This window comes from Chelonoidis abingdonii, chromosome 19 (assembly GCF_003597395.2).
Source record: "Chelonoidis abingdonii isolate Lonesome George chromosome 19, CheloAbing_2.0, whole genome shotgun sequence".
Taxonomy (NCBI): domain Eukaryota; kingdom Metazoa; phylum Chordata; order Testudines; family Testudinidae; genus Chelonoidis; species Chelonoidis abingdonii.
The window spans coordinates 16,637,026-16,660,560 of record NC_133787.1 but is presented as its reverse complement, the minus strand read 5'-3'; the positions used below and the strand labels follow the sequence as shown (position 1 = coordinate 16,660,560).

The following is a 23,535-nucleotide window of genomic DNA, read 5'->3' as shown; positions in this document are numbered from 1 at the left end:
TCCTGCGGCCCTTAGCTAGGTCGCCGGGGGCGAAAGACAAAATGGGAATGACTTCCAGGTCAATCCTCCTTTATGGTTTATCTAAAAATAGAGTCAGTCCTGCCTAGAATATGAGGCAAGTTACTAGAAAACCAGTGTACAGAGACCAAGAGAGCACAGCCGCTCCGTGTCAGATCCGCAGAAATGATGAGCTGCATGCCATTCACGGGGATGCACCCCTGCAACACCCACCCGTTGATCCCTTCTCCCCAACCTTTCTGGCACCGTGGCAGTGTCCTCCATTGTGTGATGAAGTAATAAAGAATGCAGGAATAAGAACATGATTTTAGTGAGATTAAAATGAGGGGAGGCAGCCTCCAGTGCTGTGCTAGTCCAGCGGACATTAAACAGTTGGGGGGAGGACGCCAGCATCCCGCTGCTATGATAGTCCAGCCAGTACAGGAATCTTTTCTTTACACAGGAAAGGGAGGCGGGGCCTGATGGAGCTCAGCCCCTGAGTTGCATAGAATGAGGATGGGTTACCTAGTCCGTTCTGATACCATCTACCCGGATGACTGGAGTCATTCCTATTTTTACCCAGGCGCCCTGGCCGACCTCACACAATGAAGCCAGCAGGAGCACTCACGGCTTGTGATGATGATGGATGAGCCAAGTCATATTTTGACCATCTGCCCACGTGGAGGAGGGAAGGGAGCAGGGGAGAGATGTGCTATCTCATTGCCCACAGCATCGGACGTCTCAAGCAGCATTCAGTAGACATAGGTCTGTAACAAAAGTCAAGAACATTTTTCCCTTTCTTCAGCGGGGGGGAGGGGGTAAAGTTGATGACATATACCCTGAACCACCGGACAATGTGTTGACCCTACAGGCATTGGGAGCTCCAGCCAACGAAGTGCAAATGCTTTTCGGCGACTGCTGGGGACTGTGGATAGCTGGAGTCCGCAGTACCGCCCTCCCTCTCTCCCTCCATGACGTCCATTTGATTCTTTGGCTTCCCGTTACGCTTGTCAGCAGCAACTGTGCTGTGGACTCTGTAGCATAGCCTGGAGATTTTTTTTTAATGCTTTGGCATTCGTCTTTCTTGTAACGGAGCTCTGATAGAACATTTGTCCTCCCCATACAGCGATCAGATCAAGTATCTCCCGTATGGCCAAATGCTGGGAAGCTCTTTTGGAATTTGGGACTGCAGCGCCACTGTGCTAATCAGAGTTCCACCTGGGAAAACAGGAAATGAAATTCAAAAGTTCGCGGGGCTTTTCCTGTCTACCTGGTCAGTGCATGTGAGTTCAGATTGCTGTCCAGAGCGGTCACAATGGTGCACTGTGGGATACCGCCCGGAGGCCAATACCGTCGATTTGCAGCCACACTAACCCTCATCCAATATGGTAATACCGATTTTAGCGCTACTCCTCTCATCGGGGAGGAGTACAGAAACCGGTTTAAAGAGCCCTTTATATCGATACAAAGGGCCTTGTTGTGTGGATGGGTACAGCGTTAAATCGGTTTAACGCTGCTAAAATCAGTTTAAACGCATAGTGTAGACCAGGCCTTGGGGACCTACTCAGGGACCAGCACTCCATTGTGCTAGGCACTGAACAAACAGAGAACAAAGAGCTGGTCCCTGCACCACAGAGCTTAGCACAATTTCCAGCAGTGGCATCTACACAAGGTATCGTCTTGCCGTCTTTTCTTTTTTTTTAAACAGCATCTTGCGGAAACACAACTCTGATTGGCCAATACTGAGGTGCTGACTACACAGCTTGGAAAACTAGAAAGGCTCTCGCCCTGGGAAGGAAGAACAAATGGATGACACTCAACTGCTCAGCAGTACCAGGGACTCTCAAAGAGGTGCACAGGGGATGCGGGGGAAGTGCTCAGTTTATGGCTATCCATGGTGCAGTGGCCCCGTTACAGCAGTCAATGCACACAAGACAGTTTCTTGAGGGTATTATTTAAAACAATATTTCCAGACAGGGAAAAATATGCTTTCCCTAATTTGGAGACAGAACCAAAGCCCACTGAGGTCAATGGAAAACTCCCAGGCCTTGATTCAGCAAAGCACTTACGCACATGCTCACATCCCATTGAAACCAAGGGAATTTAAGCATGTGTTGAGTGTTTTGCTGAATCGGAGCCAATCTGACTACAGTGGGACCAGGCCCTTAAAACCAAAAGGAAAAATAAATTTCTGTCCAGAAAATTAAGAAAAAATAATGGTTTAATAAACACAAAGTTCATTAATAAATTGACTTTCCTAATCTAATCTGTTTACTAATACCATAGTAACCATAGATGAAATTCACATGCAATGCTTTCCCAAACATATCCAGCTAAACCTTCTTCACGCGTTTCAAATAAAAACTGTCCATGTAGTGAATGTCATAATAAAAAAATCATTTTGATTCCGTACTGAGATGTTCTCAAGCGATTAAATTACAGTTCATTAATAGGGCAATGAAGATTCATACTTTGTTAAGAATCCTGTAGGTGATGTGGTAATTATCTTATCTTACTCTTGGAGTGCTTGATTATTTTTTCCTTTGGATGCTTTCTACAGATAGGCATGTGCTTGCTCTCTCTCATTTTATCTATTAAACTTTAGAAAGGTAACAATAATTCCTGTATAAATAGACCATAGGTCAGGCTGTGGCTGTTACTATAAGAAGAGAATCTTACAGTCATGAGGACAATAGCAACTAAATGAAAGATGAGTGAAACTAAAGAGCACACAGAATTGCAAGAAAGGAGAGTTTGGGGAGAAAAGAAAAGGTGCAGAGGGGGAAAAAATCAGGACGAGGAGATGTTCATGTTATATTCAATTTAACTCTGAGGACTTTCTCTAAATTAAGGATTTTGGCACCAGTGTAGACACCCTGATGTAAATCTGCAGCATGAAATCTTGCTCCATTGAAGTCAATGGTAAAACTCCCATTTGCTCCAAGAGAGAGTGATAAACTTAGAAGTGGAGGATAAGAGAACGGCTGGAAGACCCAAAATTAAGTGGATGGATGTAATACAAAAGGATTTGATTAGCCATGGAGTTTCCAAGGAATTGTTTCAGGACAGGCTGGGAATGTAGGACTCAAAGGGCCAACCCGGGATGGGACTGGGCTGAGGCCAGAAGAAGATGAGCTAGCAGTAATACGTATTAAATATTTAAGGTTAAGGATTAGTCAACGGACAAAGATCTGAAGTTGTGGTCAGTCAAAACACAAATACTGTATGTAAAAGGTGACTGTACAGACACTGTAAAAATTATGTCCTGCAACATTGTTTAATAACTTATGATTAGTTCAGAGTATTTAATGCTGCTAATGACATGGAGGTATGCAGACACGGAAAATGTAAAATCATTCAATATATGAATGGTAATATGTTAAATTGTTACAAATGTATTGGCTTCATTGAACTAAATTTACCGCTAACCTGTGTGTCAATATTTACCTCGACTTTTATATACAAAAGAGCAATAAATTTTTTCTTTACACTCTCATAGCTTGTATCTCAGTGTCCCTAATACCACCGAGGTACTTTGAAGGGTGGTTACTCTAACATGTTTTGTGAATTCTCTGATACAACCTCATGTTTACAGACCATCTAGCCAATGGAGCTCCCACTTACCGGTACATCTTCCACATTAACTGGAATCTGAGCAGAATCCTCCTGATCCATATCAGCAGCCACCAGTTTGAAGAGTAAGTTAATGTTACATAGACAAGTAGATAAAACTTTACATGGGGTTTTCCGAGAGCATCTCCATTCAGTATGACACGTTATAGATTCAGACGACCTTCTGGGCCAATATATCTCCTTTTGGCCACAGACAAAAACAGGAACAAGACTCAGAGCCAGTGATGAGAGGCAGATGCAGTAATAAAAGCAACACAGATACCAACAAAGGGTCCGATAAGTGCTAAGAACTATTGTCAATATGAGTTGCAGGGGTTTGGAACCTCACAGGATCAAGCCCATAGAGAGAAATCATGACAGTAAATGTGAAAGCTGAGGCCTCTCCTTCCATTTCCTAGCATTAGATTTCATTTTCATATTCAGAGAAGGCTGAAATTCGTAATTACTTATTAAAACAGCCCCAGCCATTTTGCCTACATAGTCTTTGGCTCATAAGCACAGCAGTAATTGAGGTGGCAGCATTGCGGGTCGTTGTGTGGCCTTCATTATGTTCTTTTATATAAACACTGGTTATGGCAAATATTCCACAAAACAACTTGCTAGAGGTTAATTTACATTAAATGTCACTGGACATTTGTAGGTATGAACACACTGCGGTGGAGTGAAAGATTCTTAAAGAAAAACAAAAGTCAGCATTTGCAATCAGATCATTTGAGTTCAGGCACTACTGAAGTGCTGCAAGGCACAGCAGAGACTGGAGAAGAGACCTGCAACTCAATTTTTTCCAGCCTCAAGTGCTAACTGCAGCCTAGTGCAGCCTTCCTTTCTTTTCTAACTTGTGCTGCTCATCCACAAGACTCAGATGGCAGAAAAGGCAAAAGGAAATTGCACACTCATCACGTCTCTCTTGATGATCTAAGCCTGCTAGATGGTTTACATCTTGACCCACTGTGATTGGGGGCAGGAGGAGAGCAAGAAGAATGTGCTGAGCAAGCTCTCAGACACAGTCAGGTGACTATCCAACTGTGGTGTGTTTTGCAACTCATCCAAAATAATTCATTCAGTATAAGAAGTCATGTGGGTTGGTGGATAACACTGAACAACAAGTTGGCACAGCTTCTATTTCAAGGAAAGGTAGCAGGTGTTACCCCTACCTCCTTGTCAATCTGCATGGAACCAAGTCAATTCCTGATCCCTAGGGTTGGGGATACCTACCCTTTTAACTTAGTGGAAAACTAAACTAGCATGTGGACACACAGAAACTCTTCATTTTCTTGGAGAGAGTTGTCTCTCATAGTTCCCTTTTCCTCAGGGTAACGTGGCAGTGCAGGGCGGTGGTCAGTAAAGCAATTTTCCCATCCCACTGCCATGAACGTCTTTGAATCACACTCTCTGATATGACACTGAACACAGTTTGACCTTGGCTAAAAACTTTTAGCTAAACCCTGTTCAGCACCAGATCAACCGCACCAGTAATTTTTGTAGCACAGCTAAGACTTAAGAGAGCTGTGCTCTGGGGACTTGGACTGTTTGGAAGTAGGAGCCAGATTCTTTTCGCCATCGGAAGGGTGACAAAGTTACTAGCTGAAAAAGCCTTCTTTTAGACTAACTCAAACATTGGCTGTACAAAGCCATCCTTATTTAGTTAATTGAGTAACAAGGCTGAAGGCAGCCTTTTTTTGATCTCCTAGGTTAAACCCCTATCTATAAGAAGTTTTAGTTTAAAGTGGTAGTAGCTATGGTACATACACCATTTAACTGATGGTATTTTCTAAAAGCATGTAATGGAGTTAGGCATGCAACGCCAGTTGAAAGTCTAAGTCCCAAAGGCACTTTAGAAAATCTCATACTAAAATTTTGCCTGCAAGTTGGCTGTGGGTACAGTGTGTGGTTAGAAATGCATTATTACATTATTTGTGGTATTATTAATTGCTGCAGTTTTCATTCAATTCTTCAGTGCTAAAACCGATTTAGTGGTTTACATAGAAAAACTGTTTAAAAGGTTAAAAATTGCAGCAGTATTTTTGGAACTGGATGTATTTAGAACAGTGCTTAGGTTTCAAACATGGCAAGAGAAAATTTATTTAAATAAAAAGTGACCCATTTTCAATGAAATGAAGAAAAAATACAACTAGTTTTCTTATTAAAGTTGAGTTTTGTAATTTTTTTTATAAAAACTAAATTTTGAGCCTAAACTACCTGACAGTGTCCAAGTCAACTTTCACTAAGAAGAAAATTAACCAATTTCATGTCAGCAAAGTAACTGGAAACATAAAAATGGTCTTATTTGCCCAAACAGGGAAATTGATCTCATTCTCTTGCTGTGCATAATTTACATCTGCCCTAGTCCTTTCTAGTTTAGGAATGAACCCAAATCCCTCTTTATAACCAGGAGGCCAATTCTGTCCTCAGTTATAAGAGTGTATCTCCCACTGCCTTGAAGGTGTGGTGCACCAACATAACAGAGAACAATCAAAACGAGCAGGAAATTAAACATCAAAATATAATCTGATGTATAGGAGGTGTACTAAAAAAAACCTTCAGCCTTTGCATTTGTTATACAGTGTATTCCAATCCCAATTGTAATGCACTGCATAAACCAATTTAGGTACCTAGTGTTTTTGCATTGAAGGGTATATGACCCTGAAAAGTACTTTCTACAAGGTGTCAGTAACATCCTCCAAGCTCAGACACAGGGCAATGACAACTAACTGTGCTCAATTTTGGTATGTTAAAGGAATCTACTAATTAGCAGTATTAATATTAGATCATAATTAGGGCCCTACCAAATTCACAGTCCAGTTTGGTCTATAGGATTTTAAAAATCATAAATTTCATGATTTCATCTATTTAAATCTGAAATTTCACAGTGTTGTAATTGTAGGAGTTCTAACCCAAAAACAAGTTGGGCGGGGGGGAGAGAAGAGTTTGCAAAGTTATTGTAGGAGGGTTTGCAGTACTGCTGCCTTCAGAGCTGGGCAGCTGGAGAGCGGTGGCTATTGGTTGGGGTCCCAGCTCTGAAGGCAGAGCTGCCACCAGCAGCAGCGCAGAAGTAAAGATTGTATGGCATGGTATTGCCACCCTTATTTCTGCGCTGCTACCTGCAAAGCCGACCCTCAGCTCTGGCCACCCAGCTCTGAAGGCAGCAGTGGTATTACCACTCTTACTTCTGCACTACTTCTGGCATGGCCCTGCTTTCAGGGCTGGGCACCTGGCCAACAACCACCGCTCTCTGGCCGCCCAGCTCTGAAAGCATCGCAGAAGTAAGGGTGGCAATACCATGACCCCCTTAAAATAAGCTTGCAATCCTGCCCCCCCCGCAACTCTCTTTTGGGTCAGGACTCCCAATTTGAGAAATGTTGGTCTCCCCTGTGAAATCTGTATAGTATAGGGTAAAAGACCAGATTTCACGGTCTGTGACGCATTTTTCATGGCTGTGAATTTAGTAGGGTCCTAATTATAATCTGGCAGTTTGATAGGTCAAATGTGCAGTGGTTGAGTAGAGAACCCATACCAGGAGGTCTAGAAGTTCATGTGGCTGATATGCACACAGTCTCCTAACTGGCCCAGCAGTGACTGCATATGAATATAAACATGAATGTTAATTACCTTGTGTTGAAACAAACAAAAAAGCAGAAGGAAGGGATCCAATCCTGCAAGACGCTATGTACCCTCAATTTTCATTGGCATCAGGAGGAGCTGAGGGTGCTCCAGCCCCTCATAGGGCCAGGGCTTGGAAACAAAAACAAAAAAACCCAACAACCCCAAACCAATTCTATGCACAAGTTTTATACAGTTAATTTCTAAAGTACCAACTGTTCTATCATAATGAATGTGCTTAACTCCCATTAACCTTAAAGGGAGTTCTGTGCATGCATCAAGGAGAGGATACACTGCTCAATACAAGAGTATGTGTTGCCCTCCTCAAGGCTTCACTTTTCATGGGTTACTGCCAGTGCTTAATGTGTAATGGAAGAGGTGCTGGGGCTCAAGCAACTGTTTTACTTTCATAACTGATGTGGCAAGTCCCGAGGTGTCAGTGCTATGAACTGCCAAGCCCAGAGAGCTGGGGCTCAGCCCTGGCAAGCTCTGGCACAAATTAAGCACTGGTTACTTCATGAGTTACATGTGTATGGCAACAAATGATTTTATATCTAGTCCTCTGACACACACGTACAGGTGATAGTGACATAACATGTACTGCTAGATGCACTGAAGCTCTGACACTGATCGCATGTATTCCCTTTATTGAACTGTACTAGTTATTGCAATCAGATTAAGTCACATTTATAAAGCAGACCATCCAGTTGCACTGAAACCGATTATATTCATTACATAGTTTTAATCACTGTCCGGTGAACTGGCAAATCCAATCAAAGCATTAGTCTTTAATTAAAAAATTCAAAAGAAATATTCCGACAATAGCCAAGCAATCACACCACAATGCACAATTACCTAAAATTGCAATTAAAAAGCAGTTAAAAAAATCACACCTAATCTTTAACTATCCATATAATACAAGAAGCAACAAAGGGCAACAGCATCAAAGCAGATTTATCTAACACTATAAATTCAGGCAGAAGCAGAAGCTCTAAAGTACACTAGCTGAAGCAGGACAATAAAAAATACTGAGCATGGAATACTTTTAATCTCTTCCATTAATATTCATTTCCAGCTGCTTATAATAGCAGCGCCTCATGGCCAAATCATTAGAGTTTTACATCTGGGTTGCAAATGACACTTTGATTGGATGTAATGTTCAAATGGTCCTCCCCACTGTGCCTCCGTCAAGTCTTCTGCAGAGAGGTGTCCTGTAGTGCCAGTGGCTCACTGTGCATGCTGACTCAATGTGTGGTTCTGGAAAGATGAAAAAAGGATACATGCATGAGGGGAAGAATAATAGAAAGCATGCCCATACCCTCCTACTCAGTCTCATTTATGCAGAGTTCTACATAAAAGCTTCTCAATTATTATAAAACAAAATGCAATAAAGAAAAAGTACTCGTAAGTAACAGCTGCCAATATGACACATTTACTTTGCACTGATAGATCTGTTAATGCTGGCATGAACTTAGGGAAAAAATTTTTTTCTACCAGCCAAGTACAGCTTTTAAGATTTTCAGTACACATAGAGAAAATGGTAACACGTCACGAGAAAAATCTGCCTTCAGCTATTCACTTAACTGTAACAATTAAAAAAATCTGTATCACTGAGGGATCCCTTCCCATATTTTACTCTTCATACTCCCTAGTCATTGGTAGAAGTACTGTCAGAAAGAGACGCCAGATTGTGACACACACTTCGCAATCCAAGGAATACTCCAGCAATAACAGCTGAAGCACATGTTTTGGCAACAGGGCAATTTACACTGCAGAAAACATGCTGGATGTGTCCCCCAGAAGTTCAATCTCTTTACAGAATAGACTATCCTGCACATCTTTGTGAACAGCCCTCCTTTTTTTTTTAGGAGAGTTGTAACCACCACCTGCAATCACAAACAGCTCTTTTAGCATAGGAGGGAGATGTTACAGTTCAGTCATATCACTTTGTATAGAAGCCAAATAAATCCAGAAGCTATCTCAAAGCCATATTTTCAGTGCAATACATACCCATACATTTTGCTTGCATACTACAGCCTCAATCCTGCAAACGTGCATGGACGTAACTTTATTTGCATGAGTAGTCAAAAGGATAATTTGTGCAAAGGTGTACTTGTGCATAAGCCTTTGTAGGATTGGGGCCTAAATGTTTTCAAATTTTGCCACAACGTCTACCAGTAAAAATTCATACATTTCACTTCATGCTAGTTTTAATTTACTAATTTCTATCTGCCTAGTAATAGAACCATGCAGGTCTCCCAAAGAAAAAGGAAACGTTTCTAAAATTATATCTTAATTTGGAATTAAATTATTTATGTACAATGTATTTCAAATACATGAAGATATTTTAACTTTTCATAAATCACCTGTTCCTTCTAAATTACCTACTGTTACATCTCAATCAGAAACAAATGGATCCTCTGCTTCATTATGGCAATGGCATCTGTCTAATGAAAACTGTCTTGTGGAAATAGTTAACTAATGAACCTTCCATTTGCAGCCCTAGTCTCTCTAGGCAGCAGTGACCCCATTTACAGCTGGTATTATTTGCTGAACTGTGCACTCCCAACAACTGACCACAAGGTGTCAGAAGTGCTGTTGAGTTCCTAAATCATGTCAAAAGTTATCAGCAATAGATTTTGTGGCAGGCAGATTCTTATGAAACTCTACACAATGATCAGTCTTTCAACATGACAAAAGATTAAGGAAAAGGGGGAAGTGTTATAGTTTAAACATGCATAGGGTGATATTTTGTGAATTAAATAATCAACTGATAAAATAGCAAAATAACTACAGCTTGCTTAGCGTAACAACTACAGCGCATAGCATGGCTATTCCATGCCCTGAATATTGCAACAAATTAAGCTAAAATATTTGAGATCAATAACCCAAACTATTGTGCAGAGAAATGGAAAGCTTACTAATGTATTATGAATCACATCTGTGGAATGTAAAAAGAAACTGTATTTTTTGCTTTTAAGTGATGTAACATAACCAATCATAAAACCTGTCAACTTATGACTTTTTCAAATATGGAGAGATTACCAATCATACAGAAGAACTATCCTTGCAGTGCTGCATATTATTCACAAAGGGAACAGCAAGTAACAAAGTTATGTAATAGGACTAATGTAGTTGTATAGGGGAACAGCAACACTATGCCTATCTCATAGAACTGGAAGGGACTCTGAAAGGACATTGAGTCCAGCCCCCTGCCTTCACTAGCAGGACCAAGTACTGATTTTGCCCCAGATCCCGAAGTGGCCCCCTCAAGGATTGAACTCACAGCCCTGGGTTTAGCAGGCCAACGCTCAAACCACAATAAGTGAGCTTGCACATTAAGACAATTGAAAAGATTTTTTTTTAAAAAAGTTGAAAAATACAAAGGTATCCCCGTGTTCAGACATGTTCCTGAGCATTTTAACCATGGCTATTTCTAGTGCACTTCACTGTAATTCTATTTTTAGGTCATCCTCAATACCAATAAAAAAATGCAAAAGGTTTACTATCCACAAATCAAAGCAAGGACTATTCATAGTAGACAAATCCATACTTATTTAGGCAGTGTCATTTAAAAGATAATGCACAATCAGCACTTGATGCAGGGTGCACAGTCTACAGTTAGGGAACGTGATTTCAAATCTGTGTGGCTGCTGCATTGATTACACGAGGCAGGTCAATAAAGGAAGGGTATGTGACTCTAAATCTGATAATGAAGCACTCATTGTGAACCCTCCCTCTTCAAACATGGGGTAATAATATGTTCTGCCACATATCTAATATAAAAAACATAGTGTTTTGGTGAGCAGAGTCTATACAAAAATGCAAACAAATTATACCTCAAACTAGCAGCTCTATGGAGCCGAGGTCATCTGTTTTCAAGTAAAGACTTGTATACTGAACATAATATACAAGCCATCAGTCAAATGGATCAGATATACATTTTCCATTTGAAAATCTTGATTTCCTGGGGAAAGCGCTGTTCCCCCTTCCCCTCACATGTACTGCAGGCAACTGACATGCTGACTAATCCCAGCACCAAATAGTTAACATATAAGGCCAAATTTTTAAAGAGCCTCAAAAATGCACTTACAATATGTATGGGTACAGCTGTCTGTGTGTACAAAATCCTTCATCCATCTATGAGAAAACTGAATCAACACAAGCTAAATGGGTAAAACTTGCACATAAAAGTGCCCGTGAGTCCTTGACTATGGGGTTTCTGTGATGCTAACAGCTAACCCCACAAATACTACAGACGCATATCTGGAAGCCCTATGAAAATATGCTCATCTTCTGTGTTTCCAATATACATTTTTACTTGTTAAAATATGTTTCAGACCACAAAAGTGAGCCATTCACTTAAAGCATGATGACCTTTAACCCTCTACCACTCACCAGGAAGATTACATTTCTTTTTTTCCCTGCCTCGTCCTGAGGTGTGAGTGTGTGGCTTATTGCCACTGCATTCTGGTGAGGCTGAAAATCGGCTACATTCAGTCCTCGCATTTTATAACTTTGTTCCCCAACATGAACATCTTTAAATTTTTAATCCAATCATCTCATGGTTTTGAGCTCAAACCTTTTAACAGTAGTCTTTTTGCATGCCCACTGCTGGCAACAAACAGTGTACCAAGATGACCAGATTTTTAGACCAAAGCAATTTAAACCTTATCAGTACCAACTTCAAAATCTATATCAGACCTTTGGGGCAAATGTGCTAACCATATTATAAACAAAAAAAATGACAAGAGTTAGAGAAATAAAGCACAGGCAGTAAGAAAAGCCGTTAGCACATCTTAAATTAACTAGTAGAGATCCCTTTTCATTGCGTCCCTTTCAACTAAAACTGAACTATTACATCAGGTAGGCAGAAGTGTAAATTTGAAGCCAGTGAACACTGTATATTTCCCAATATATCAATATTACAGCTCTACTTTTGTTAAGTAACGGTTTGTTGACCAGCGTGAAAATTCTCATTTCCTAACAATGGAGGGGTAGTTTAGAACTGCAGTGGAAATCAGGATGGCTTCAAAGGGTTTTTCCTACACAGCAAGTTACACTCTACCAAGAACAACATAACAAACAATAAAAAAAACCCCAACTTTAAAGGTGACGTGCAAAAGAATATTGAAACAGTCACAGACAATTGTGCTAAATCTTCCTCATCTTCCAACCATGCCCTTTGTGCATGTGTAGGTTTGTGTGTTTGGTGGTTAGGGGAGTAGGGCATAATGTATAAACTAACCATTAAAAGACATAATGGCAAGTGGAAACCGGCAGCAGCACTAAGCTAGCCTATCAAGATAAGGTAAGTCACTGCCTTAGTTTATGACAAGGTTGGGAGATTTAACTGACACCAACTCTGAAAGCCATGTCAGATAAAACTGGGCATTGTCCCTGGGCCCCAAGAGTGCTTGGATGCTTATGTGGTGTTTTCTACTCACTGTGGCATCCCCAATCATCTGGAGCTGGGTGACAGGTTTTGTGGACAATAAAAAGTTTTACTGTAAGGATTAACTGGCATATATGCATATAGTGATCGCTCCCCACAGCATAGTTAGTTGGGAACATCAGTGCTTGCATTGGTGGTTGGTTCAAGCTAACTTTGCAGCACACCTTGAATGAGCATTTCTTTGTTACTGTATGGGTACATAGTGCATTATAATCAAAGCACTTGCACAGCAACCTCCATTTTCAGAGCACTTCATCAACAAGAAAGGAGACAGGGTCGAAACAGAATAACTTAGAAATTCTTACACGCTGGATAAGGACCGGGGGAACAACCTCAAAAAAAGCAGCACATGATGGAGCAGAGCTAGAAGACTGGCACTCACGCTGGGTGTCTCCCACACTGCAACCAAATTCCCTGCCAATAAGTCACAGGTGTACTACACAGGAGCAGGTGAAAAAAATAAAATGCAACTGCCAGGGGTGTGATGATGGTTTCAGGCCATAATACATCCAGTCTATGGTGGCACTGTGCATCTGTTCCGTATTTAGGTATTTTGTCCAAGCTGTTTTGTCTACACATTTGAGCATATACACCTAAAAGTCTGTATGTTGTACGGGGTGAAGAGATGGCACAAGACTGGCTATATGTGCCCTTCTGGAGTGAAATTCATAAGCCTCCGAGCAGTTTTTTACACAGACTGGGGACTCTGATTAAAGGTTATAAAGTCTCTCACTCTAACTCCCATTAAGATGAACAGCAATCTCTCCTCAAATAATTTCAACAGAAATTATAACAGATTTGTGTAATAAACAGCAACATGAAACTCAATAGGTGCTTAGCCCATTGGATGATCCATGAATATGAGCAGGCCCAGGTATTTCTGAATAGAAGTGGATAGCAAGTATTTTACTGCCCACACATCTCTTTAATTCAGCCTGGTGAACATAGTATCATCTGGCCAGACAGCACACTGGGTTGCATCGAGCCAGGGTAAATGGAAATCACTGCAGGTACAGGCAACACCATAAACTGGAAGTGTTGACTCTACTGATGCTGCAAGAATACAACTGCATGATCTTATGACATCTAGGAAGATAATGTCTATAAATTATTGTATTTTCTCCCAACCAGAGAGTCCTCCAGTTCTCTGTAAGAGCCTCATGGATTCCTCCTCTGGCCACTTTCTTCTCCCTCCTCCAATGCTTGAGGCCTCATGCTACCATCCTGGTAGCCAAGGAGGACTGCAAAGGACACCTTTCAGAGTCCAACACCACCCCTTACTCTCCATGTTCCCTCACCTACTCTTTAAGGCATTACAGGGGTTGGAGAATACCCAGAAAAGAATCAGTTATTTAATAGCATTCAGTTCTGCTGGTGAGAGTCACATGCACAACACCCCTAATCGTCCAGTTCAGTTACCACTAAATCATGCTCCTCAATGCAAATGCACACAAGAGTCCCCATTTGAATACTTAAACTTCCTGACAAATGCAAGCCAGGGTGTCTAAATAGTTAGGAAACACTATCTGCAATGTCTTTTTTTTTTTTTTAAATCACAACCTTTGTTGTACTGTCTGAACCCAAAATGATCCAAAACTCTTTCCAAAAATGTCATTTTTATGTATGTATTCGTATTTTATAAATTATGGGTTTTTTTCAACTAACAACAATCCATCCATAAAGATCAAAATCTTTGTGCCTTGACTTTATAAAGAGATTAGTTTAGACAGAGGACACAAGAAGACTCTTGCCTCAACCATCAGAGATTATCGGTCCCTGTGAAAAAACAATGAGTTTTAAATTGATGCTGAACTAACTCTAAACTTGAGAGGCATTCAGGGATGTCATGACCAACAAGAGAGAGCACAGAGGAAAATCAGAAAACCACTCAGAAGAAGAAATCTGATCACAGAATGAATAGCTTTATTTTATTTTATTTTTTTGGTTGCTTTTTTTCCCCTGTGCTTTAGTACTCAAAAGAAAAATCACCTTTGCACCCCCTTGCAGTTTGTATGTGCTTATTTTTAGAACTGTTTGACAATTATCCAAGGGTCTAAGACTAACAGATGGCCTGTCTTAAAGCCTCATATGTTCACTAGTTTGCACTTCTGACAAACAGTAAATGTACTCAAGAGTGTGCCATAAACAGAGCTGAATGAATACTCAGAACACAATTTAGTTAATACACTTCATTAAAACTGATAGTGGTAACCAATGTTTCCTGTAGAACCAGGTGTTAATTCCCCTTTCATTTGTTTCAGGTAACTCTTATCCAGTGACACTTCTGTGTTTAGATCTTTGTTTTTCAGAAAATACAGTGTTATTTCTTTCCTTTCCCCTGATGTTTCCCCACTATATAAAATGTTTCTAACAAGTAAACTCCAAGTCATCATGGCACTCAATAAAAAAAACTTTCAGGCAAGACAGGTTCACATGTTCCCATTTCATTTGAAGAATCCCTTGAAATTGTGGTAGAGGCAAACGGAAGGTGGAATATCCTTTGTGAAAGGGAAAGTCTGCCTGTGCTACTGCTTCCTTCACATCTCAGAAATCTGATAACTTGCCATTCGTCAGCCAGTCTCAGTGTTAACACACTTTTGGATTGCACTTGAATGAATGCAGTTAGGGCCCATCCTTTAAAATTATTGAACTCAAGAAAATAGGTCTGGAGGATCTTCATCAGTTAAAAAGCAAAGTTGAATATTTCAAATGAAAAATAAGAATTAAAGGTGTTCCCCCGCCACCCCGCTAGGTTTACGTACCCTCATGGACTAATTCATCCCTCAGTTGTACCAGCAGAAAATGGAACTACTCCCGGTTTACATCCAGGTGAATCTGGCCATCAATCTGAGTTGTGATCTTCATCTCTGTGCACACTAGGTAACCAGAACAGGGCAGCTTGATTCTGCTCTCACTTACACCAGTGTAAATCTACAACAGCTCCACTGAGTGTATGAATGGAGGGCCAGTGCAACCATTTAGGCAAATTAGGCGGCTGCACAGGGCGCCTAGTGGTTGGGGGCGCCTAAAAGTCCTCTCAGGCGAGGAGGTGGAGTGGAGGTGAGCTGGGTAGGGGGGGGCTCGCGGGGAGGGCTACCCGCAGTAACGGGTCGGGGGGGGGCGCACAGGGGAACAGCTCCCTGCCCCAGCTCACCTCCACTCTGCCTCCTCCGCTGAGCACACAGCCCAGCTCTAAGTCTCCTCCAACCAGCGCCGCAAGCCTGGGCGGGGAGGAGGATTAGAGCAGCGCCGACGTGCTCAGTGGAGGAGGAGGAGCCAAGGTGAGCTGGGGCGGGCTACCCCATCAGGATTAGTTTCCGTGGATGGAGGTCTCCCCAGGCAGGATTAGCTGCCATGGTGGGGGAAGTCACCCCAGGCAGGGTTAGCTGCCGTGGAGGGACAGGGTGAGTCTCCCTGGGCGGGGTTAGTTGCAGTGGGGGGACAGGGGGGAGAGGGGTTAGCTGTCGTGGTGGGGGGGGGTAGCTGCTGCGGGGGGGGCTCCCTGGTTGGGAGGCTGAGTTAGTTGCCGTGGAGGGGGGGCGGGGTTAGCTGGGTGGGGGGTGCAAGGTGGAAGTTTCGCCTAGGGCGCAAAACTTCCTTGCACCGGCCCTGTATGAATGGCATAAAAGAGATCAGAATCAGGCTCATGGACTGTAGTCAATGGAAGGATTCAGAACTCATAAAATATTAACAGAAGACAAAAGCCTTATTCTATACGTCAGTCTGCCATCTACATTTGATAAAACTACCACCTATAACGGTTTTAATCTTTATTGAAATGTATCAGCACGTGTTGTTGTTTTTTTAAATCTTAAAAGAAAATAGGAAAAAGTAACTTTTCATAATATGTATTTTGTGCCTGAACGGCCTGTGTGCATCTGTCTCAGTATCTGGTAGTGTTTCACCTCTCTATCTATCTATCCTGCTTTACCTCTATATTCACCCTGCTTTTCATTTTGCTGTAACAATGTTCTTGCAGTTTGGTGACATTTTCCATTTTATTCTCAGTACCACTTATTACTTTCTCTGTGATGTTTAATATTTTCCACCAGTTACAGCATTTTATTCACAATTACATGAAGTGATTTATGAATTTCAAAAACTTCCAATCCAGATTGTTTGTAACTAATCAGACTTTGACACCCATCATATTTTCAACCTTTCATTTAGGTAAATAGTGGTGTCCCTTCTTTCTAAAGCTTTCACCCAGCAGTTTTCTTCTCTGGAAGCTCAGAAAAAAGCAGGGTGAAATAATAAAAAATGAACTCCTCCAAATATTTGTTTGAACCTGGCTCAGTCTCACATATTCCATTAAATATCTCACCAAAAAGTCTATGTGCTCTGTAGAAAAACCCTCGATAAAATTCTGTTGTGAAAAAGTAAACTGAAGCCCATGGGAAAATGTCTTTACCAGAGCACTTTGGAAATAAAGACCACTTGAGAATACACTATGAAGTGATAACCAGAGCCTTCTGTTAGAGAGACTAGCCGTAAACACTATGATTTACTCAGCCACCCAATGAAACAAGGGAGCTAATAATACTCGTCTTAGGGGACTGCGTGCCCCTGAGAATTCTACTCACAAATGCAAATTTGCCAATGACTCTGTGATATGCAGTCTATAGTTTGCCATGCAGAAGATCAAAAAGAGCTGTAGGAAGAACCTTACACTTCTTACATGTAAGAGAGGTGTACAAATTTAATTACTATTGTCAGAAGCACATGAAAATGGACTATTTTTAGAACTCCTACACTTACTCTCCCCTCCCCATCATTTCCATCTGACTGAGTACTGGAGTTTTTGTTTATCCAAAGTGTAGAAAAGGGAATGCAGAATCCCAACACACTGTTCTGTTGACAATAGTTGGCCCTTTAACCTCAACTTGGACAGTCCAGAATTTTCTTGGGGAGTTGTTGATGTCTCCTCTTCACCAATGTTTGAAGTCCTCAGGAATACTTCTGCATACAAAGAGCTGGCTTCTGATCTTAGCTACGTGGGCACGCACCACTGCGCACATTGTAATCATCAGCTCCTGCGCCCGCACAGACAGTAGTTCGTCTGCTAAACATGCAGCCATACGTGCCTGGTTTGCTTGTTTGTTTTTCAGACAGGAAAATCAGCCTCCAAAATTGTATTAATGAAGCCAATATCTTAACTCAAAACTTTTCTAATATATTGAGGCCATGCACTCCTCTTAAAACTGTCACAGACACAGACAGACACTCAACACCTCTCACTGCATTATGCCAAAGACTTCAGTGGCAGTTCTGCTGCTGATCTCTTTTTATCCATTTAAGGTCCCACTCTGCGTAGCAGTGTTTCAAAATCGTCTGTGAGGAGGGATCTATTTTCCTGTAACGCTTGTTAGCTATTGTTTGCCAAAATATGTCACTCTGGATCATAACTTTGTGGATTTATTTGAAACCTATCTGCAGCACATCTTGTTAATGTCTTTGTGATCTAAGGTAAATTACATTGCTGAAGCCAGTTAATTGTTCATTTCCTTGAGGGCTGGTATCATCATTACGGTACTCTTTGTGGTGGATCTCCTTCGCACACGCAGTAATTTGCATTTATAATTTAGGATTTAGTTGAGACCAGTGCTCATATACTCCTTTTATTCTAAAAAGACTTAAAGCCATAAGCATAGTTTGACTTCTGTATTTGGGGGAGATAGACAGCTCCAGTCAGGCCAATGGGCCACGTGTGCGGAGCGGCAAATTCTGTGCCTCTCCGAGGCTTGCAGTTTGGGGGGCAATGCCACTCGACCCTTCCCATGCTATGCCCACTCTTATAGCAGGGGAAAACATTCTACAGAGAACCTTTTAAACTCATCAGTTGAAATGCACAGACAAATAGACAAATACATAGCTGTGCTGAGGATACATTTCTATGGGAACAGAAACCAGCAAAAGCCAGGAAATTCAACATTGAACCTAAAACGGTATCCTTAACCTGCTCAGTTGTTCTTGGGTATCATGAGTCGCTGAACAGCAGTTGATTTTACTGTAGCTCATTTGCTGCAAATCTTGGGTAACGTTCAGCTGAAGATGAGGATAAGGAACAGAGAGTTTCAGCCTCAACTGTGAGTTTTAACACATTTATTATATTTGGTCACAAACAATGTTAGAGAGACAAATTCTACAGTTTTCACTCAGGCAATATCCTCATTGATGTCAATGGGAATTTAGTCTGAATGAGAACTGCAGAATTTGGCCCACGGGGACAAATTCAGCACTTGAACAAGCAGGTGCAATAGCACTGACTTTGAAAGAGTTGTGTCCACTTACATCCAGGCTATAAAACATCACAGTTCCTTCATCTGCAACTTTTTTAAAAGCTGCAATTAAATTAAATCTCCATCTAATGGAATATTGATATGACAGACTCCCTTGACTTGGATCATGGATACATTTTTCTTGAAGGCAGATAAACATGAATCCATATAATATGGTATGCATGTATTGTTATATCAGCCTCCCATTGAATGTGATGCGTCATCTAGGATATATGGGCTCTTTTATTACAATTAAGTACAATTGCAAGTTTCTAACTTCAAAAGTCTCTTGTACTAAGGGGTATACACTGCCTTAATAAAACAGTCTATATGCTACAAAATAACAAGGCTTCAGTCTATAAAGTACTTTACACGACTCCTCTCCACTACTGTATGTGCAAGATGGATATGGAAACCTACAAGCATAATTGTGACCAGCATTCTGCTTGTCTGATTCAGACAAATGAACTCAAAGGGGCTACTTGTGTGAATAAGGCAAGCAGGACTTGGTCATGTGTGTTTAATAATGGGGCAAAAATATTTCTGAGACAAGATGTTCCCACCAAGACACCACAAGACAAAACAGTGATGAGATATCATCTTGTGACATGATGGCACAAAGCCATGTACAATTGTATCCTTGAAAAGGTCCATTTTCCCAGCTAACATTGTCAAGTTACCAAGTGTTGTTACTCTTAAGAAAAGCTGATTTTAACAACCAATCACTACTGACACAATAATCTCTAAACAGGTTGAGGAACAAGAGAGTATTTTATATATATAATTTGCATTTATATCCAAATTCCAGTTGTATATTATCTATCTAAAATGACCTATGTTCTTTGGAGATGTTACAACAATTCTGCATTGGTTAACTATATATCATACAGAATACTGCTACGCATTCCATTCATTTTAAAACTTGCAAAGACAGAGTAAGTTGTTATCGATCAGTCCATTAGAATTTATTGTATATATCCAGGTCACTGAACATATGCACTAAGCCTGTATACTAAACATTCCCATGCCATTTTTGTCTAAGGAAACCAGGCAATGCAGAGTAAGCACAATCTTCAAACCAACTACGTTTCCTGCACTATTTCTGCTTTTCCATTTCCCCCCCGTACACCAGATCTAAGAAACACAGAACTATTTCCTCTCCAAAATGTATTTTGCGACAACGAAGTATTTATTAAGAAACAGTATTTTATCAGCATATTTGCAAACGCTTCCAAGCTATTTAAAGTTACTTTCAAAAAAGTTTATTGCTCTGGGGTGGCTCCAGTTTTAACCTGGAGATACAGTATGTCTATGGGTATATTAAAACTCCCAGAAAATAGATGGTTAAAAATGGAAATACTGACAGAGCTTTGGTGGCAAAACCCTCAATGTTGAAACAACTCCACTGGCTAAATAGAAACCCAGAGGTAAAAGAGCAAGCTATCGAGCAACTTTTTAACTGCTCCACCTCCTTTTGTTTTCTGTGACCCTATCTATCAGAGTACCCTTCTTCCTGACCACCCACCATGCCTGCTTCACACAGCTCATCATGGAGGCCTATGCTATAGCCACCATCCTTCCAAACAATGAGAACTGGATAGGACCTTCTCCGAAACCAGTCTGTATTCTTTAAATCAGATGGCGAGGCTGCTGCTGAGCAATGTGACACAAGACAAGAAGTTCCTTTCTCGTTTTCTCAGCCCAGCATCCAGGGATGAATATGTTATTTCCATAGCAGTCCCATGTCATGAAAGCCTGGGGAGCCAGAGCCTGGCATTCAAACCCAAGTCTTTTGCTAGCCAGTGCAGAGATACACCCAAAGCCTTTTAATTTTTAAATGCAACTATTTTTACAATACCTTCTAATTGTAAAGGTATCTGAAAGCCCCATGAACGTCACAGCATTAGGAAATATCAGTATGACTGAGATCAATGCAGGATTTTCTGTGTCAAGTTAGGCCTCAAAGCTAAAACACACATATTATTTTCAAAGTTTGTTAGGATAAAGAAGACGGCTGCCATAAACTGGGAAAAATAATATAGAGGACAAAACAAACAGTGTTTTCCCTCCCTCCAGCTGTTTTTAAATAAAATAATTTATTTCTGCTGGATATAAATTTCAGATTTAAATGAAATCCCAAACCCTGAAGATACCACATAGTGGTGTCTACAGTAGCATACACTACACTTTTAATTTTGGGAGGTGGAGGTTTAATGTGTTGTAGTGTTAACTATTAACCTTAAAGTCTATTGGAAGAAATAAAACCAATTACAGGGTGGCTGACAATAGATGCAAATATCTAGGTAAGTGTATATCAGTCTCATACACAGAGTTAAAAATATCTGGCCACGGAAAAGGATTTTCTCAGTCCACTGGGGTTCAGCTATGTGGAGACTGAGATGTTTATTTTGTCCTGCAGTAGTGTTGGGAATTTCTTCTAGAGTATTTTGCCATCTTGCTTTTAAGTCAGCAACATATCAAGAACCTTATTATACGTAGGAAAATCCTGCAATTATGAACACAACCAGTATTTCCCTCATCTCTCCCAATAAGAACAAAACAAAACAAACCCAAACCAGAAGTTCAAATACTGCTGGTCTGAAGACTACTGTAAAAAATCCAGAAGATACATTCATATTAACTATTACAAACATATCTATTTGCATACAGACTATTGACTGATACTGATGAATCCACTAAAATGTAATTCCGAGTCCACCAGCGTCTGTCCTCTTCTAGACATAAAGTTAATGCTTTTCAGTAGCTGTGAGGTGTTAGAATGTCTATTTCCACTGAAGGTAGGTTTGATTTTGGTTCACTTTGCAAAAAAATAAAAATAAAAATGAAATAAAAATAGCAAGTGTCTTTTCTTTAAAAACGGCCAAATCGAGCTTTTTAAAGAACAAGAAACATTTTAGCAAGCCAGACAGGACAAAAGCCAATCAGATAAATGGCCTGTGTAATGATTTAGAACGAAGGATGTCTTGGGTTTCTTGAAAGGGTTATAGTATAGGTCTTGGCACAAACAGTCTGATATGTTCAAGCTTACATCTCTTTTACTGCAGACAAGAAATTCACTAAAATAGATAAATAATGAATGTGGCCAGGGATCTCTGCTGGTACTACGGCTGGTTCTGCAAGATGCTGGAACAGAAACACAGAATGCTCCATGTTTGTTATTAATGAATCCTTGCTCTCCCACAATAAACACAGTATATTTTATCTGAAATGGCTTCTGCAGCACATACAATATAAGTTTCAGCTCTCCAAAAGCGCCAGCAAATTGCAGAAAGATAAGTTACAAAGACATACCTAATTTGCTGTGATGAATTGTGTGCATGCTTCAGTGATCAAAACTGCAGCTGAGACCTATTATATTTAATGATCTAGACGTTTCTTGTGAAAACACTCAGGCATATATTGTTATGTCTGGACAAGCAACCTAGTTTTGCTCTAGCAGCAAGCAAATGAAGGGACTGCTCGTTCAAAAGCATGCAACACACCAGTTTCCATGAGCTATTTAACCCGAGAGGTGGAACAAGCTCCAGTAGTTGCTTAAATTTTGTGTATGTTCTGCCCCTTCAAATGTACCACTCCACGATCCTTTAAAAATCTCAAATCGTTTTTTAAAAACTGTAATGACACCTATAGGAGGAACCAGAGCTAATCAGCTATCAGACCACAAGCTATTTGTTACAGTAGCTAGGAAAGCAACAGAAAATCACAGCAGATATTCCCTCTTCTTTCCCCCACTGGATGGACAGAGGTGTAGACACAAGGGGACAATTGATAGAAATTTGGAGGAAAACCAGCTGCTCAGTTTTATGAGCAGTCATCTAATTGCAGGTCTTAAGAATTTACTACTCGAAATACAGTCTGGGACTAAAGTATGGCTCTGACAAAATACATCCACGCTGGGAAAGGGGAGGAGATGCACTGCCTAAGCATCAGTACCGGAAAGTATTATGGTTTTGTAAGGTACACTACCTCCTGGGTACTGGAGGGACAGCACTGGGTACCAGGACCTGCTTCCCCTTGAAATGGACTAGCCAGTGCTCATTCACAGTTTTATCAAGCTAGTCCCCTCACCAGCAGCAGATGCCAGCTGTCATCCCCACACTCCCATCTGCACTCACAGCCCCGCTATGGATAATGGGTGTCTCCTGTGTGAACGTGCAATGGGCGCAGTCAGGAAAAGGGGTTTCCTGTGACTCCATGCAGAGGCAGGTATTATTTCACCCACAGAGAGAGATGATGAACCTTATGATTAACATATAAGCCTGGGAGTAAAAGGATCTGAGTCTATGTCTGGCTCTGCCAAAAAAAATTCCTCAGTGGGTTTGGGCAAGATACTTAACTTCCCCCACTGATTTGTAAAACGGGGATAACACTGACCTAGGAAAGGTACTGAGATATTTAATTTATTAGTATTTGTAAAACACTCTGAGATCTGCAGACAGAAGGTGCTGCAGAACTATATGGTAATTTTTTGTATAGATCAGAGGTTTCCAAACTGTGAGGCGTGCCCCCCGAGGGGGGCACAGAGGATGTTCAGGGAGGTGAGTGGCAAAG

The 23,535-nt window shown here is 40.9% G+C and overlaps 1 protein-coding gene across 4 annotated transcripts in view; it reads right to left on the bottom strand.

Annotated features, from left to right (window-relative positions):
* Window positions 1-7,860: 7,860 nt before the first annotated feature.
* Window positions 7,861-23,535, bottom strand: part of ZNF423 (zinc finger protein 423) — a 358,383-nt gene continuing 342,708 nt past the window's right edge. For all 4 annotated transcript variants that reach the window (XM_075073662.1, XM_075073664.1, XM_075073663.1 and 1 more), the window contains one exon: window positions 7,861-8,487. In XM_075073662.1, coding sequence (XP_074929763.1) covers window positions 8,458-8,487 — 30 coding nt within the window. In that variant the 3' untranslated portion in view covers window positions 7,861-8,457. The remainder of the gene's footprint in view (window positions 8,488-23,535) is intronic.